The sequence below is a fragment of the Aulostomus chinensis genome, chromosome 7, assembly GCF_037954235.1.
Source record: "Aulostomus chinensis isolate RoL2024-O1b breed Wild chromosome 7, RoL_Achi_v1.0, whole genome shotgun sequence".
In the NCBI taxonomy this organism is placed as follows: domain Eukaryota; kingdom Metazoa; phylum Chordata; class Actinopteri; order Syngnathiformes; family Aulostomidae; genus Aulostomus; species Aulostomus chinensis.
In genome coordinates, this window is record NC_141326.1 from 30,531,791 (window position 1) to 30,545,875 (window position 14,085).

Here is a 14,085-nt window from a genome sequence, read left to right on the forward strand (position 1 = left end):
GCAGCAACATATCTCGGAAATAACCGGGCATATCGGGATGTCATCCTGAGAACATTTACTCCTCTGACTGAAGGGGTTTTTAAGGATGTGTTCGATTAGTTACACTCGGTACTCCATTGATAGGCCTATGTACCAAACAACTAGCTAGTTACGCAGTAGCAGTTTGGCGTCGGGCAGCTAGTGAAACATTGGACCAAGGCCTTAAAACCATTATCTCCCTTCTCCTCGTATCGTGTGGATATCGTCCACTGAGTAAAGGAGACAGTCGTCATTAGAACAACAGCGAAACACCGATGTTAGGTCGAAACATATTTTTATTTGCAGCGGCCACATTTTCCGTCTTGGCCGAGCTAGCTAACTAGCTAGCACAGCTACAGTTAGCAACACCGATGATGGCTCAGTTGGCGAGCGAGTCAATGAAGAGAGGTAGGCCACGGCTCCTGTTCATGTTTTCCTCCATTACTGTTTGTACCACACGGTACAAGTGCATATGTGACTAAAACATTATGAAAGTTATTGAAGAATATCCTGTAACTTGGCGATTCATTTTGTGATTGCTGGCTTATCGGCTACATCCGGAATGGGCTAATCATGTAGCTGTGTGGTTAGCTGATTCAGAGCCCGTTCAGATGACATCCAGTGTTGCGTAAATCATCTTCATGGGTTCTGTAACGTTATTTGTTCGCTCTGTTCTACATGAACAAGACTACAGCTGCCTGTTAAGCTAATAAAAGCGGCTTGTTAGCTGAGCTGCTGTCTGCTAATTTGTGTAGGCAGGGGAAGCTTCTGTTTGTGTTTATTGGTATTTCTGACGCCTACAGCGGCTCTTTCCTCGAATGCTGGTCTTCGTGAGTCGCGCTTATGTTGGTTTTTAGAATTAATGGATTGTATCGACATGTATTTCCTGATCATGTCCCATGCAAATATCGCTTCCGGCGTTTTCGGGTTGCTGAATAATGAATGAGTTGATCAACAGAATTCTTAACAAACTAAAAGGCTCTGAAGTCTCTGGTTTCATTCTTGTTTGACCGATTAAACATGCACCTGAAGAATGACTAAACTGGCGGTTTGCACTCCAGCAATCGGTAGTTGACGCCGTGTTGTCAAAATCATTTATGGAAAGGTCTTTAATAAAAGAGTTTGTCATCAGACTGGTTCTAGTTTGTGTTTGTAGTGTCGCTCAGTTCGGTTTGAGCCATCCTTGGTTCCATGCAGGTCAATTTATGGTGGCTAAGAGGTGCTGTGTTGTTAAATTGATGAATTTGTTTCTTTGTTTGCGCTCATCCTCTTAAAGAAAAGTGCCATTGCTTCTCTGGGCCACCGAAAGAACACTGGAGGGGAAAGGGGTAGAACACACTGACTATTTAACTTCACATGAAAACATCAAACAATCGGTTGTTGTCGTCTCTATTCCCTGGACTCAAGTCGCTAACTGGGCTGTCAACAATAACTGGCAGCAAACTGAGAAGGAAGTCGTGACCCAGGTATCTCCTGGTGATATCAGGAGCTCTGGATGTTTCCCAACTGATGCCTCTGGATATTATGTAGAGGAAGAACACAGTTGGTGACTTCAACCTTTCAAGTATTTGTTGTGTCATGGAAAAGAAAGACTTTGATGGGATGGGTGGATTTGTTAGTTCAGAGCTGCATAATTCATTGAAATATTTTGTCAGTCACAATATAGTCAATTGTAACATTCAAATCTCTGGAGCCACAGTGTTGTACTAAAGGTCCAATTGGTCCCCAGAAGACGTTGGCAAGCCACCCCCATCAAATTTTTATCTCAGTCAAAACCAGGGCTGAACTTCAGTTCTTTAATGGTGACGATCCAGGCTGCAACAGCTGACGCAATATTTGTGAAAAGATAATTGTGTATCAAAAGGTTATTTTAAATGAAATATGGTGGTGCTGCAGAGATGTCCTGCCTCAACCCTCCTCTTCAGACTGGAACAAAACATCTGTATTTGATACACAGCAATCACACCATAAACGTGTCTTCATAAAACTTACAATCTTGACATAGAATTAGTATTCCATCTAATATCACAAGCCATATCATCATTAGATTTCCTTCGTCCTACATGGGAAATGTATTCTGCTCTGGTCAGCACAAAAAAGTACCACAACAGAGGTATTCAGGATAAATACTGCTGTGCAAAAAATGATTCTTATGGTGGGATACTTCACCAAAGCTACTCTTACAGTTCCGTGTGAGCAAGTAGGTGGGTGGGCCATCATATAAATTAAGGAGGCCCCAGTCGAGATATCAGAACATCAAGATGAGCTGATATCAAAATCAGGTGTTGATGTGATTTGTTGAGTTCCTCACAATGTGAAGATTTTTGAAGGGTGGAGGAAGGCAGCCTCTGCCAGCTCCCTGTGCTTGCTCTGGACATGAACTGAGGAACACATTAACATGCTTTCATGTCACTTGATGGCTAAAATGTATTGGTCTCAACTCAGACATCCTCCCAGAGCCCAGAACAAGGCGTTAGTTTTTTTTCTACCCTCTTGTGACAGTCGAAGTTACCAAAGTGGTCTGGAAATTTGCCAAGTTGGCAACTGTGTTAGGTCTTGCGCCACCATGTAGCCTCATGGAAAAAGCAATGGCGGTTCCTCTGGCCACTTTTTATTTGTTTGTTTCCCAAAACAAAGCTGTGTACATTTTAATAATACTCATTTCTAACTCTCATGATGGTCATTGTATAAGTATGCGAGGTTTATCTTTGAACATATTCACTCATAGAGTTTGTGTTCTAACATCTGAAAAACAAACCGTAACTCTGAAGGAATGGAGGCTTTCATTTTGATATGTGGGGTCACCTGGTCATTTATACATCATGGAAAACTGCAGTTCTGTGGTCGTCGGCGCTGCTCACCTGGTATTGAGCTCATACCAGGTGGGCTCTCTCAGTGGGTTGAGAATGGTGAATCACATTCGGAGGTGGTCTGGGCCACATGTGGCCGCATTCTTTCAGTAGTGTGAACACATATGCATCCTGAATGCACCCTGGGCCACAATGAACTACCGCCTCGTCAGCTGATGTCCTTTGATTAAGCAGAAATGCCACCTGAGCGTGCAAACAGTGGAGTATTATTTCAGTGTCTCATCATATGAAAAGCCCATAGAGAGAGATTATCGTGGCTGACAGGTTTCCCATGTTTACAATACCAACACACTGCATCAGTCCCCGTCTTCATGAGAATTATAATGTTTAGTTTTTATTCAGTCTGTTTGAGGGAGGAGTTGATCGATTGTAAAGATCATCCTGCCGGGGACGAGGCCTCGGGGCCGACCAGGACACGCTGGAGGGATTATATCTCTGGGCTGGCCTGGGAACGCCTCAGGATTCCCCCAGAAGAGCTGGTAGACGTGGCTGGGGAGAGGACAGTCTGGGCTTCCTTGCTGAGGCTGCTGCCCCCATAACCTGGACTCTGATAAGCGGAGGATGATGAAGACTGTTTACGTGTCAGGTATAGCCCGGTTAGATGTGGGGCTGCCGCACGCCAGGCTTTAATCATGATTCTGGGTGTGTGCTGTTGCCTTTCATGCAAAACAGGGGAACCGTGATTCAAACAAATTAGAGATGCCCCAACTGCGTTTTTTGGCTAATTCCAGTTTTTTTGGTTGGGGGACCTGCAGATACTGATCGTCTTTCTAGGAACTGTACTAGACAGGGTACAAACACATACAAATCAACCTGTCCTGAATGGAAACTTTAATTTTCCTCATGACAGGAAGTATTACTCTGACAGTTTCCCCCAAGCCACAACTCTAAATTACTCAATCAACATAAAGTGCTCTGCCGCTGGAAGAGGAACAGTAAAGTTCTCCTGAAGGTGAGTCTCTGTGTCTCAGCTGTGTGTGAGTGTCTGTGGCTGCTGAGCAGGAGCAGCTGAGTTCAGAGCAGGAGGCAGGAGAGGCTGCAGGCTGGCTCTGGGCTCTGGGCTCTGGGCTCTGGGCTCTGGGCTCTGGGCTCTGGGCTCTGGGCTCTGGGCTCTGGGCTCTGGGCTCTGGGCTCTGCCTACTAGCATTAGCCACTTCCTTTTGTTAGCCTCCTCCAACTGGGCTGATGGCGTTTGAAGGGTCTGAGTCTTGTTTGTGATGTTTTGTTGTGGCTCCCCCACAGAATGTTTTGGCCATATGTATTTTACCATTTGCAAGCGTGACCCTGAATATCCACTGGGCTCAGCTGTGCTCCGGTCCAGCTGCGACGCCAATCATGATGGTCCTCCACACAGCTGCGATCCTCTGTTGCCTGCTGGATCTGTTAACCTACTCAAATTCTGCTAATTTGTTTGTTGTCTCTTGATTGATGTGTTTCTGTCGCATGGACATGGAGCACGTGTTTAAATTGAGTCATTTTCAGCTCTGCTATTGTGATAGCGAGCCAACTCATGGTGTTTTATTCTGAAAATTGATCAGATAAACAACACCACATGGTGGAGCCTTCCTGTCTGTTAAAAACTCGCTGCCATTCCCAAAGAAGCAGCACACTGTGACAAGTGACTGGTCAGGATTCAGTATGATGTGACTCTGACCAACCGGTGCAATCAGCGCAACCCTCATGCAAACAAAATTTCTTAGTTGTTGGCTCAGTGCTTTCCACCTTTAAGACAAGACACGTCTTCTCACACCACAATCTGAGGGTTCTAAGAATATGTATGCGCATGAATGCTCTTTGTTTGTCAGGAACAAGGGGATACGAAAAAAAGCTGTTTCATGCTCTTCAACTTTATTTTTAGGAGAGTAAAGAGCAGGGACAGCCCTTACCATTTTGGTGACCAAGGGGAGAAAACTATTTTGTTCAACCCAGTAAAAATATGGGCATCAGCAGACACCACAGTGGTGTCGAGGCAAAATCTATATTTTTTGATTAAGAAAAATGAATAAAACAAATTTCTTGGTCAGTTTCCAAAATGAAACACCATGTGCAGGCTCCCAATCACAAAAAGGATATGGAAATTATATATTGCAAAAAATATGTAGGCACACATTCACACTGACCCCCCCCCCCCCCCCCCACACACACACACACACACACACACACACACACAAAAGTTGTTTAAAGATGATGATTTAAATTGTAAAGACAGGGGACAGGACAAGATCAGCTTCGGCTTCCTTCTGCCCCTTCTCAAACTTGTCCATTCTACTTGGACTGTATGGACAAGGTGATATCCTTTTGTATAGAGACTTTTTGTTTATTTGTGTTTTTATATGTTGTAATTGTTCGAGATGAATAAAGATCAAATAAAAAAACAGACCTGACAAGAACATCATACAAACAGGTGCTCTACATACATGAGATAGAAACCCACAAATCAACAGCCAGAGGCCGAACGCATGTCCCTCATCATGGGAGGCTTTGGCTTTGTTTAACATGAGAGGGAAACATGAACTACAAGTTGATTTCAGTCTCAGGGTTGTTTAGTTTCTTTTTCTTGCATGTTATTTATCCTCTGGAGAGCAGATTGAAGTCATGTGCTCTCCTCCGCATTCATACTGTTCCAGAAATCCCAAACATTCCCAGCAGGAATTCTTCTGCAGCCACTACAATCAAGGACAGGCTGGTCCCAGTTGTTGAGATTCTCAGCTCGCTTTGCATCCTTCTTGTAGTCTGCCAGTTCATCCACTGGAAGCAAAGTTATTGAGGCTAACTACTGCAAACATAAAAATATTCAAATTAGCAACACATTTTTCACAAATCTTTGTTAAGCTTTTATGTTTGGTTTTTGTTTGTTTTTTTTTTTAGCTTTGTATCATTTTTGCCTAACCTCAAGCATCAGACGGTTTCATTTCTCAGAACCAACTGAGAGGTTGTCATAGAAACTGTCTGGAAAAGGACTTCTATACTAAAATAATTGTCTGGTGATAGGATGTACCATCCATCTCTCAGTGTCTGTTACTATACAACTTCCACCTGTCGGATTCACTGAAGTGACAAGGAAGCAGAAGTCATTGTGTGAAAGGGTGAACACATTCTTTCCCTGGTGGAAACCCTTTGCTCTTCTTTTAAAGAGGAGATCGTCTCTGGTTCAGGAGCTGGCCTGTGAACCAACAGTCTCACTGTTGTAAAACAGTCGTGTGGACACAAGTGCATATCTGAAGAGCTGGTTAGATAGATTCTAGTGTGATCACATGACCTCATTCATCCAGTGGCCTCGCAACAAAACAGTTTCCTCTCAAAAATCGGAGGCCTGTCTGTTCCATTTAGACATTCAGTGAAACATAAAACACATCGAAGTGATGATGGGATGGTGGTGTAATACGAATACAAAGGGAACCCTCAGCTAATGGTGCTGCTCCTGTGGTTTGGATTTACACTTGAGATTTCTATTGATCGTTAAGGCCGAATAAACCATCCAACACAGTTGTCTGATGAGCTGAGTGGCTTAATTTGGGTTGGATCACCTGACCAGTGGACACCAGGTCACCTTCCTCTCACACTGATTGGTTGCTCTGCTGTCCCTCAGCCTAGACTGCATGGCGACGGACTGGCAGCAGTGGGAGTGAGCAGCCAATCAAGCGGTCAAGGCCACCGATAGCAACATGTCCTCCCGTCAGAGGAACTCTGTCCGGATCCTGTCTAGCCGGGAACGAGGCTCCCAGATGTTTGGCTCGCAGCGGCTGCTGCAGCTGCTCGTGGAGGAGAAAGTGCGCTGGATGAAATGGCAGAGTCAGGTGAGTTGTTGGTCACTTTCCTCCTGATTGAACTGTAGCCCTTAGCTTGGTTCTGTAGGTTTGACCAGACGGAGGAAGTTTAACTTTGAGAAAGAGAGAAGAACAGTTGTGTAGAGATTTCAAAAAACAACAGCTGGAGACAAGAAGTTCTACTCTGAAGACCAAACTCTGTCACGGACAAACTTATGTGTCCAGCAGAAGAAACACAGGAACGATTATTCAACACCGTCAAAATACTACCCAGAGGGAGTCATGAGCAGTTCCATTGCTAAACCTTTTGATGAGTGAAATGTTTCAGATTAACACTCAATGATCCTGACCCCTGGCGATCAGCAGAGGGATACAGCAGGGGGATCTTTAAGTCCACTAAACAGAGTACAAATATGTTTGTGTGTGGACAGAAAGTGGAGCTGCCGGACAGCCCTCGATCAACGTTCCTGCTGGCCTTCAGCCCTGACAGGTGGGGAAACATTTACTGGGTATCTCTGAAGATTTTGAGCATTTATAAACTGGCCAGTAATCTGTTGTAAGCTAACACCTTAACTTTAGTGGTCAAACTTAACTCCTCTCCCCTCGTAGGACCCTCATGGCTTCCACACACGTCAACCACAACATTTACATAACAGAAGTGAAGACTGGAAAGTGCCTACATTCCCTCGTGGGCCACCGTAGAACCCCCTGGTGTGTGACCTTTCACCCTACAATTCCTGGCCTGGTGGCCTCTGGGTGCCTTGATGGCGAAGTCCGCATCTGGGACCTGCATGTGAGTTCCAGTTGCACTGAAAGTACTGATTGCTAATTGCTAACCCTAACCCGATGTAGTGAAGGGCAACTAGAGCTGCGACTGGTACTAACAACTCTCATTATCAATTGTTGTCTTGATGATTGAATATGACAAGATGGAAGTGTTCTGGGTTTGGTCTAGCAATCTAGAACATAATGAATTGGAGTGTTCAATTTTAAAACAGAGAGAACTTGAAAATGATTGGCATTTTTGCTGGAATTATTGGAAGGTTGAATAGATGGTCAAATAGTTGCAGAGTCATTTTTATTGATTAGTAACTTGTTGCATCCTGGTGATGTGATGGTGCCACACCAAGTGATGGTGTTTGAATGAAGTAAGAGCTGCTTCCAATAAAAGGACCATAAATACCAGATATGAACTGTTGCAGGTTATTACTGGTAGGTGTGGTGTCTCAAAGAAGTGTGTGTTCCCTCTACAGGGTGGCAGCGAGAGTTGGTTTACAGAGAGCAATGTCGCCATCGCCTCCCTGGCCTTCCACCCGACTGCTCAGCTCCTCCTGATTGCCACCAACAATGAACTCCACTTCTGGGACTGGAGCCGCCCTGAGCCCTTCGCTGTGGTTAAGACAGGCAGCGACACAGAGAGAGTCCGGTGGGTGTGATGAGTTGGTGTAACGTCTCCAGCGACCAGGCGCTGGTGCTACTCAGTATAAATGTCTAGATTGTTGCACTGCTGCTTCAGATCATGTATTTTAAACCAGTGATAGAAAATGCTGCTGTAGGTTGAAACGTGGGTGTGTGACAACCATTCAAGGAATTTGGAGTCATTTATTTGTACAAATGTCTTTTTTCAGGTTGGTGAGGTTTGACCCTCTGGGTCACAACCTGCTGACAGCGATTGTGAATCCATCCAATCAGCAGGTAAGAGATGTTTGTTGTCTTTCTGACATTGCAGCAGTTTTCTAGCTAGCCGAGTAGAGCTTAAAGCTGTCAATCATCTCTTTCAGAATGAGGAGGACTCTGAGGTTCCTATGGACAGTGTTGAGATGCCTCACTTCCGTCAGCGCTCCTTCTTGCCTTCTCAACCAGTTCGCCGCACGCCTATCCTGCACAACTTCCTCCACATCTTGTCATCTCGCTCCCCGGGCGCTCAGATAGGAGGGGAGCAGTCACGGCCACTTGGTGAAAATGGAAGCGGTGTGGGAGAATCTCCTAGCATGCCTTTGGCCCAGTACCCTAGCACTGAACGAGGGCCTTCCTTCCCTGGCTGCACCCAGCACCTGGGCCTGGTTTGCCTGTGTAGTCGCTGCTCTGTCAGTCGAAACCCATCTATGACCGCTGATGGCTCTGCTGTGGCCCCTTCTGACACCAGGCTGTCCCCTGACACTTCCCAATCTCCCCCAGCTTCTACTTTCTCATCAGCCCGGACCGAGCCTAGACAGCCATCGGAACGACCCTCAGCCTTTACCTCGGTGTACTACAGCGCTGGTGCTTCTATGAATCCTTCTGCTTCGAGTGGCATTGAGCCACACTCCACCTCCAGGCCAGGCACTGACTGGACACGGAACCTTCTGAGTATGAGAGAGGGTGGGGTCAGTGCAGGTATGCTGCCTCCTAGAACCTCCTCCTCTTCCTCCATCAGCCTCCTCTCAGTGCTGCGTCAGCAGGATGGTTCCTCCCACTCCCCTGTCTACACCTCTGCCACTGAAGGACGAGGTTTCCCCCAACAAGGAGAGCCTGGTGCTCGCGACGGAGCCAGTACTAGCAGTGGCCATCATCCATTCTGGGATGGCTCTCGCAGCAACACAGCCTCCTTTCGCAATGTGCTGCAATGCAACCTGAGCCGCTACTTCATGGAGTTTGACCGTATGCAGGACCTGGAGCCACCGCTTGGGGGGGGTGGCAGCATGGTGGATGGTGGCCAGGAGCAGAACCAAGAATTGTTAAATAATAACACGGACCCAGATAGACCTGGACCTTCCTCATCGTCCTCGTCCTCCCCAACTATCATCCACTACCAGCCTCCTCTCCCTCCTCCTACATCCCACAGCCTGGAGAACAACGTCCCCCCCCCTGCCTCCCGAGGCCATCTGAACCGCTGCCGAGCCTGCCACAACCTGCTGACCTTTAACCACGACTCTCAGCGCTGGGAGCGTACCAACCAGGCCTCCTCCACCTCTGCCTCTACGTTAGAGTCCTCCTCTTCTTCCCCTTCTTTCCCTTCCTCCTCTTCCGCTTGGCAACCTGAAGAGGCCAGAAGGACACTTGAGGGCCAAAACCAGGAGAGAAGGGGGCCTGTAGAGCCCAATGAGCAGCCAACGCCCCCGCCTGGAGGTGGAGCCGGAACAGTGGCCTTCCCTTTAGCCTCGCCCTCCAGCCAGCCTGGCGAGCAGACTGTTGGTTTGGTGTACAACCAGGAAACCGCACAGTGGGAGAGGGTGTACCGGCAGGCTGCTGCAGGCCGATCAGCAGAGCCACCGGAGGCCTTAAGCCAAGAAATGCCTGTTGACCCCCCAGATGAAGACTCGCTGAGAAGGTATAATTCACTTGTACTATCAGGTCTACATTCACTCTGTTAAACGTCAGCGGCTGAACTTTGCATGACAGCGTAAACTATTAACCTCAAGCCAAAAAAAGGTTCATCAGCCTTGTCTCCTTCCTGCAGGCGACTGTTGGAATCATCACTCTTATCGTTGTCTCGCTATGACATGTCAGGATCTAGAGACCACCCGATTTACCCCGACCCGGCCAGGTACGTTAATACACAGCTGCAATCCCGATTCAACCAGACATGCAAAGATGGCTCCTTTCTCCTGATCGGTGCAGTAATACGCCTCCGTGATTGTGACCACAGTGGTGCATTCATAGGCTTCAGTTTCTCTCTTCTAGACTGACACCTTAATACACTCCAGTTACCGATTCAATTTACTGAAATAGTAGAAAGAGTGAGATAAAAATGATTGTATTTGAATGTGCAGAGGAAGTGACCCGTGGACCAGCATGTTGACGCTGCAGATGTGAGGCAGCGATTCAGGGGAGGGAAAACTAAAGACAACAACAGCAGTTTGTCGATGCCCAAATGAAACACGTGCGCATCATACAAAGATGTCTCACTGTAGTACACTGTTACCAAGGTAACTGTGACACCTGAGTGACGTCAGCTGTCTCTGGTTAGTTCAGCAGTCGTAGTCTGTTCCAACTCCTCAGACATTTTGCTTTGTGTTCTTCATTCAAGTTGTGTGTCTTGTTATGTCATCAAAGCAGACAGGCGTTAATCTGGCATTAAAATGAATCTTGGGTGAATCACATTAACTCAGCAGCCCTAAAGAGAACAGACCTGAAGTTGTCCTCTGTGCTGTGCAGGCTATCTCCGGCTGCTTACTACGCCCAGAGAATGATCCAGTATCTCTCCAGGCGGGACAGCATTCGCCAGCGCTCCCTCCGCTACCAGCAGAACCGCCTGCGGGCCATGTCCTCTTCCTCTGACAGCCCAGCTAGCAACCCGTCCAGCTCAATGGACAGCAGTGATGTGGACTTCGAGGAGCTGGAGTAAGTTTGAATAGATCTGATATGAAGAATTGGGATGATGTCGGAGGCAAGAGGACAAAAAGACTGATTGTTTAGCACAAAGCAAATTAAAGTTCCATAAAAACAGAACAATTCTGGGGAGTTGAAGCGTTAATGCCAGTGGTCAACTGGTTGGCACAGAAAACCTTAGACTTTGGCTTCCGTGTTTGTACTTTTCCCAGTTTAAAGATCAGACAAGTCGTCTTTCATTCAAACTGTTGTTCATCCCGAGTTTGACCTTACTCTTGAACGCACTTCATCGAAATGCAACTTTACCATCATTTTTCAGTGACAATGGTGACAGGGCACGGCACAGGACACCTCGGAACGCCAGGATGTCGGCGCCCTCACTGGGCCGCTTTGTCCCACGGTGAGTTGGCTGGAATGAGCAGCTTGCTGGCCCAGCAGAGCCAGGTTTGAAAGGCACCTAACGCATACGGAGGAGGGTCGACTGGGCTGAGTTCTCCTGCTCTGAGAGCTTGCAGGCTGTGCCTACATGGACCATGAGGCATTGTTTCTGATGGTAGCTTCAAAATCCTGTGTTCTGATTTTCAGTTACTTTTCAATCAGACAATCAAAGAGAATTGAATTCTTTTACAGACAGTTTTACTTTACGGAACATGAGTCCGTTCAGAACCTCACAAAATGATCAAAATGTCGATGTCATGCAAACCATGGGATTCCGTCTGTAGCACACAGACAGGGTGTAGTTGACTCCGTGCTCCCGTGCCCCACGGTTACTGTTGCTATGTCTGTTACTGTCACACCAGCCAGTGTCATGTAGGCTTGGACAGTGGATGGGTAACTTCAATGATTTTGGAGGATAAACCGTGCAAGAGACTTCAAGTCAGGACATCTGGGCCTGTACTGCACACAGTGATGCAGGAATTGCAGTTACCGCAGTTGTTGACCGTGGGGCAGGCAGATTGGGTCATAACCAAATGACAAAATGGTTAAAAGCAGAGAAACGAGTGGGTCCTCAGGTGAAGCTTGTGTGTTCTCTAGCAGTTGCACACAGATTCATACATCCAGTGAAGTGAGAGGAGGCTTTGTCCTCACATTCCTCATCGCAAATTTATCTCAGGAGCTAAACACTGGATTCTTTTTTCATATGGACAAGATTTTTTTTTTTGTCTGTGCTGTCAAGAGTGTAAGGAGTATTTTTTTAGTTTTGCCCCTGAATGTATAAAGAAGAGTGTTGTCCTCTTATGGAGCTCTGCTGCCTTCCATGACTGACTTGAAATTGAATAATCTTTCACTGAACTAAGCAGCAGAGACGGGACAGTTGACAATGGAGAAGAACACACCACGTTTAATCTGGGTGGTGGGTTTGGATCCATAATCTTCAGAGAATAATTGTTTTTGGTTGATAATTTAGGTGAAGGCACAGGTTCTGGTGATGTAAAAGCCTGTCAGGGCATCACTGGAGGACAGATTGTGAACTGTCAATGTAATCTTGTGTGGGGACTTAACGTGTCTTTATCATGGTCCATGGTGAGTCTCATCAGAATAATTGAGACTCTCAGGCACCAAATTAATTTGCTCTTATCCTGTAGGCGCTTCCTCCTTCCTGAGTACCTGCCCTATGCTGGAATCTTCCACGAGAGAGGGCAGCCTGGCCTGGCCACACACTCGTCTGTCAACAGAGTGCTTGCTGGTAAACTCACTCGCTCGTGCGCTAAAACAGAGCTGGTGCAACTGTGCTAGTAACTGTGACTATGAAGGGTGTTCTTGGTGTTTGTTGTTCAGTTTCACCGGCTCAACAAAAGTCATCATGTTTTGATCTATTTGGGATCAACAAGCAGCAGATGAGTTCTTGATAACAGTGAGGGTCTTGTGTCCTCAGGGGCGTCTATTGGTGATGGCCAGTCTGCAGTCGCCAGCAACATTGCTAACACCACCTACCGCCTGCAGTGGTGGGACTTCACCAAGTTTGACCTGCCGGAGATCAGCAATGGTATGTCCAGTCTGGCCATCCTGATGACGGTGGAGCACGAACCCTTGGTTATTCCTACGCCTCCTTGTTGTCTGTGCTGCCCAGCATTCTCTGCAGGAGAGGCTTCAAGGAATACACCAACTGCCAGCAGCCTCTCATGCTCTCTGTCCTCTCTGCTCGTTCCGGTGTAAATTTTAATGTGATTTAATTGTGATAAATGGATCAAAATTATGTTGAAATAGCATTAGCGTGACGGGGATTTAGCCAAGTATGAATTCATGATTTGTCTGGGCTGTCACCATGATGACAAGCTATCAGTTTTCAAAATGGTGGTTTTGTAAAGGGAGTTCTAAGCTCCTTGATGTCATCGTCTCTGCCTCAGTCACCAGGTGATGATTCACCTTTGTTCTGCGAGCTGAAGGCTTTCGCTTCTGTCTTTATTTATTTAATGTGATTTTGTGGCTGAGTCAGTTTGACATCCATGCCCCCCATCACATGCATATTCTAGACCCTTCTGACTGTAATCTTTTTTGTGTTTTCCAAAAATTAGACAATAACTCTCCAGGGAGTGCAGTTAGCGTCGTAGGAGCACCATGCTAACTCCAAAAGCTCGACAGACTAAGCAACAGTAATCGGGGGGTGGGCATTAGCGAATGGTGAATTCTTGTTTTCTTTTTCGTGTCCTGCTAGCCTCAGTCAACGTTCTGGTGCCAAACTGTAAGATCTACAATGACGCCAGTTGCGACATCTCTGCGGACGGCCAGCTACTGGCAGTTTTTATCCCCAGCAGTCAGCGGGGTTTTCCAGACGAGGGCATCCTGGCCATCTACTCTCTGGCCCCCCACAACCTGGGCGAGATGCTCTACACCAAGAGATTCGGTACGGTTCCCACAGGAGGTTAGCGTGGCACTCGCACAGCACCGTCACACCCGTGACATAAAAACAGGATTATTGTTTTTGTTAATGTACACTTGCCAGTTGGCGGGAGCTATTTCTATGCTATTCCGGTAGTGGCTTATGTTAGCCTCAAGGCTAATGTGGTAAAGCTGAAAAATGTCATTTATTTTAATGAACAACAATTAATGATTTCTTTTTGATCAAAATCAGGAGGAAGAGGTTGAATTAATCTACGTCATCAATGAAGTAAATATTT

The 14,085-nt window shown here is 46.6% G+C and overlaps 1 protein-coding gene across 1 annotated transcript in view; it reads left to right on the plus strand.

The window, feature by feature from the left end:
• Nucleotides 1-100: 100 nt before the first annotated feature.
• The window catches only part of ambra1b (autophagy/beclin-1 regulator 1b), a 24,798-nt gene continuing 10,813 nt past the window's right edge, over nt 101-14,085 (plus strand). The window contains exons 1-13 of the mRNA XM_086207968.1: nt 101-426; nt 6,478-6,685; nt 7,087-7,145; nt 7,265-7,448; nt 7,909-8,081; nt 8,284-8,350; nt 8,437-9,965; nt 10,095-10,181; nt 10,793-10,978; nt 11,286-11,366; nt 12,553-12,653; nt 12,843-12,953; nt 13,623-13,811. Of these exons, the coding sequence (XP_086064094.1) occupies nt 6,554-6,685; nt 7,087-7,145; nt 7,265-7,448; nt 7,909-8,081; nt 8,284-8,350; nt 8,437-9,965; nt 10,095-10,181; nt 10,793-10,978; nt 11,286-11,366; nt 12,553-12,653; nt 12,843-12,953; nt 13,623-13,811 (2,899 nt within the window). The 5' untranslated portion in view covers nt 101-426; nt 6,478-6,553. The remainder of the gene's footprint in view (nt 427-6,477; nt 6,686-7,086; nt 7,146-7,264; nt 7,449-7,908; nt 8,082-8,283; nt 8,351-8,436; nt 9,966-10,094; nt 10,182-10,792; nt 10,979-11,285; nt 11,367-12,552; nt 12,654-12,842; nt 12,954-13,622; nt 13,812-14,085) is intronic.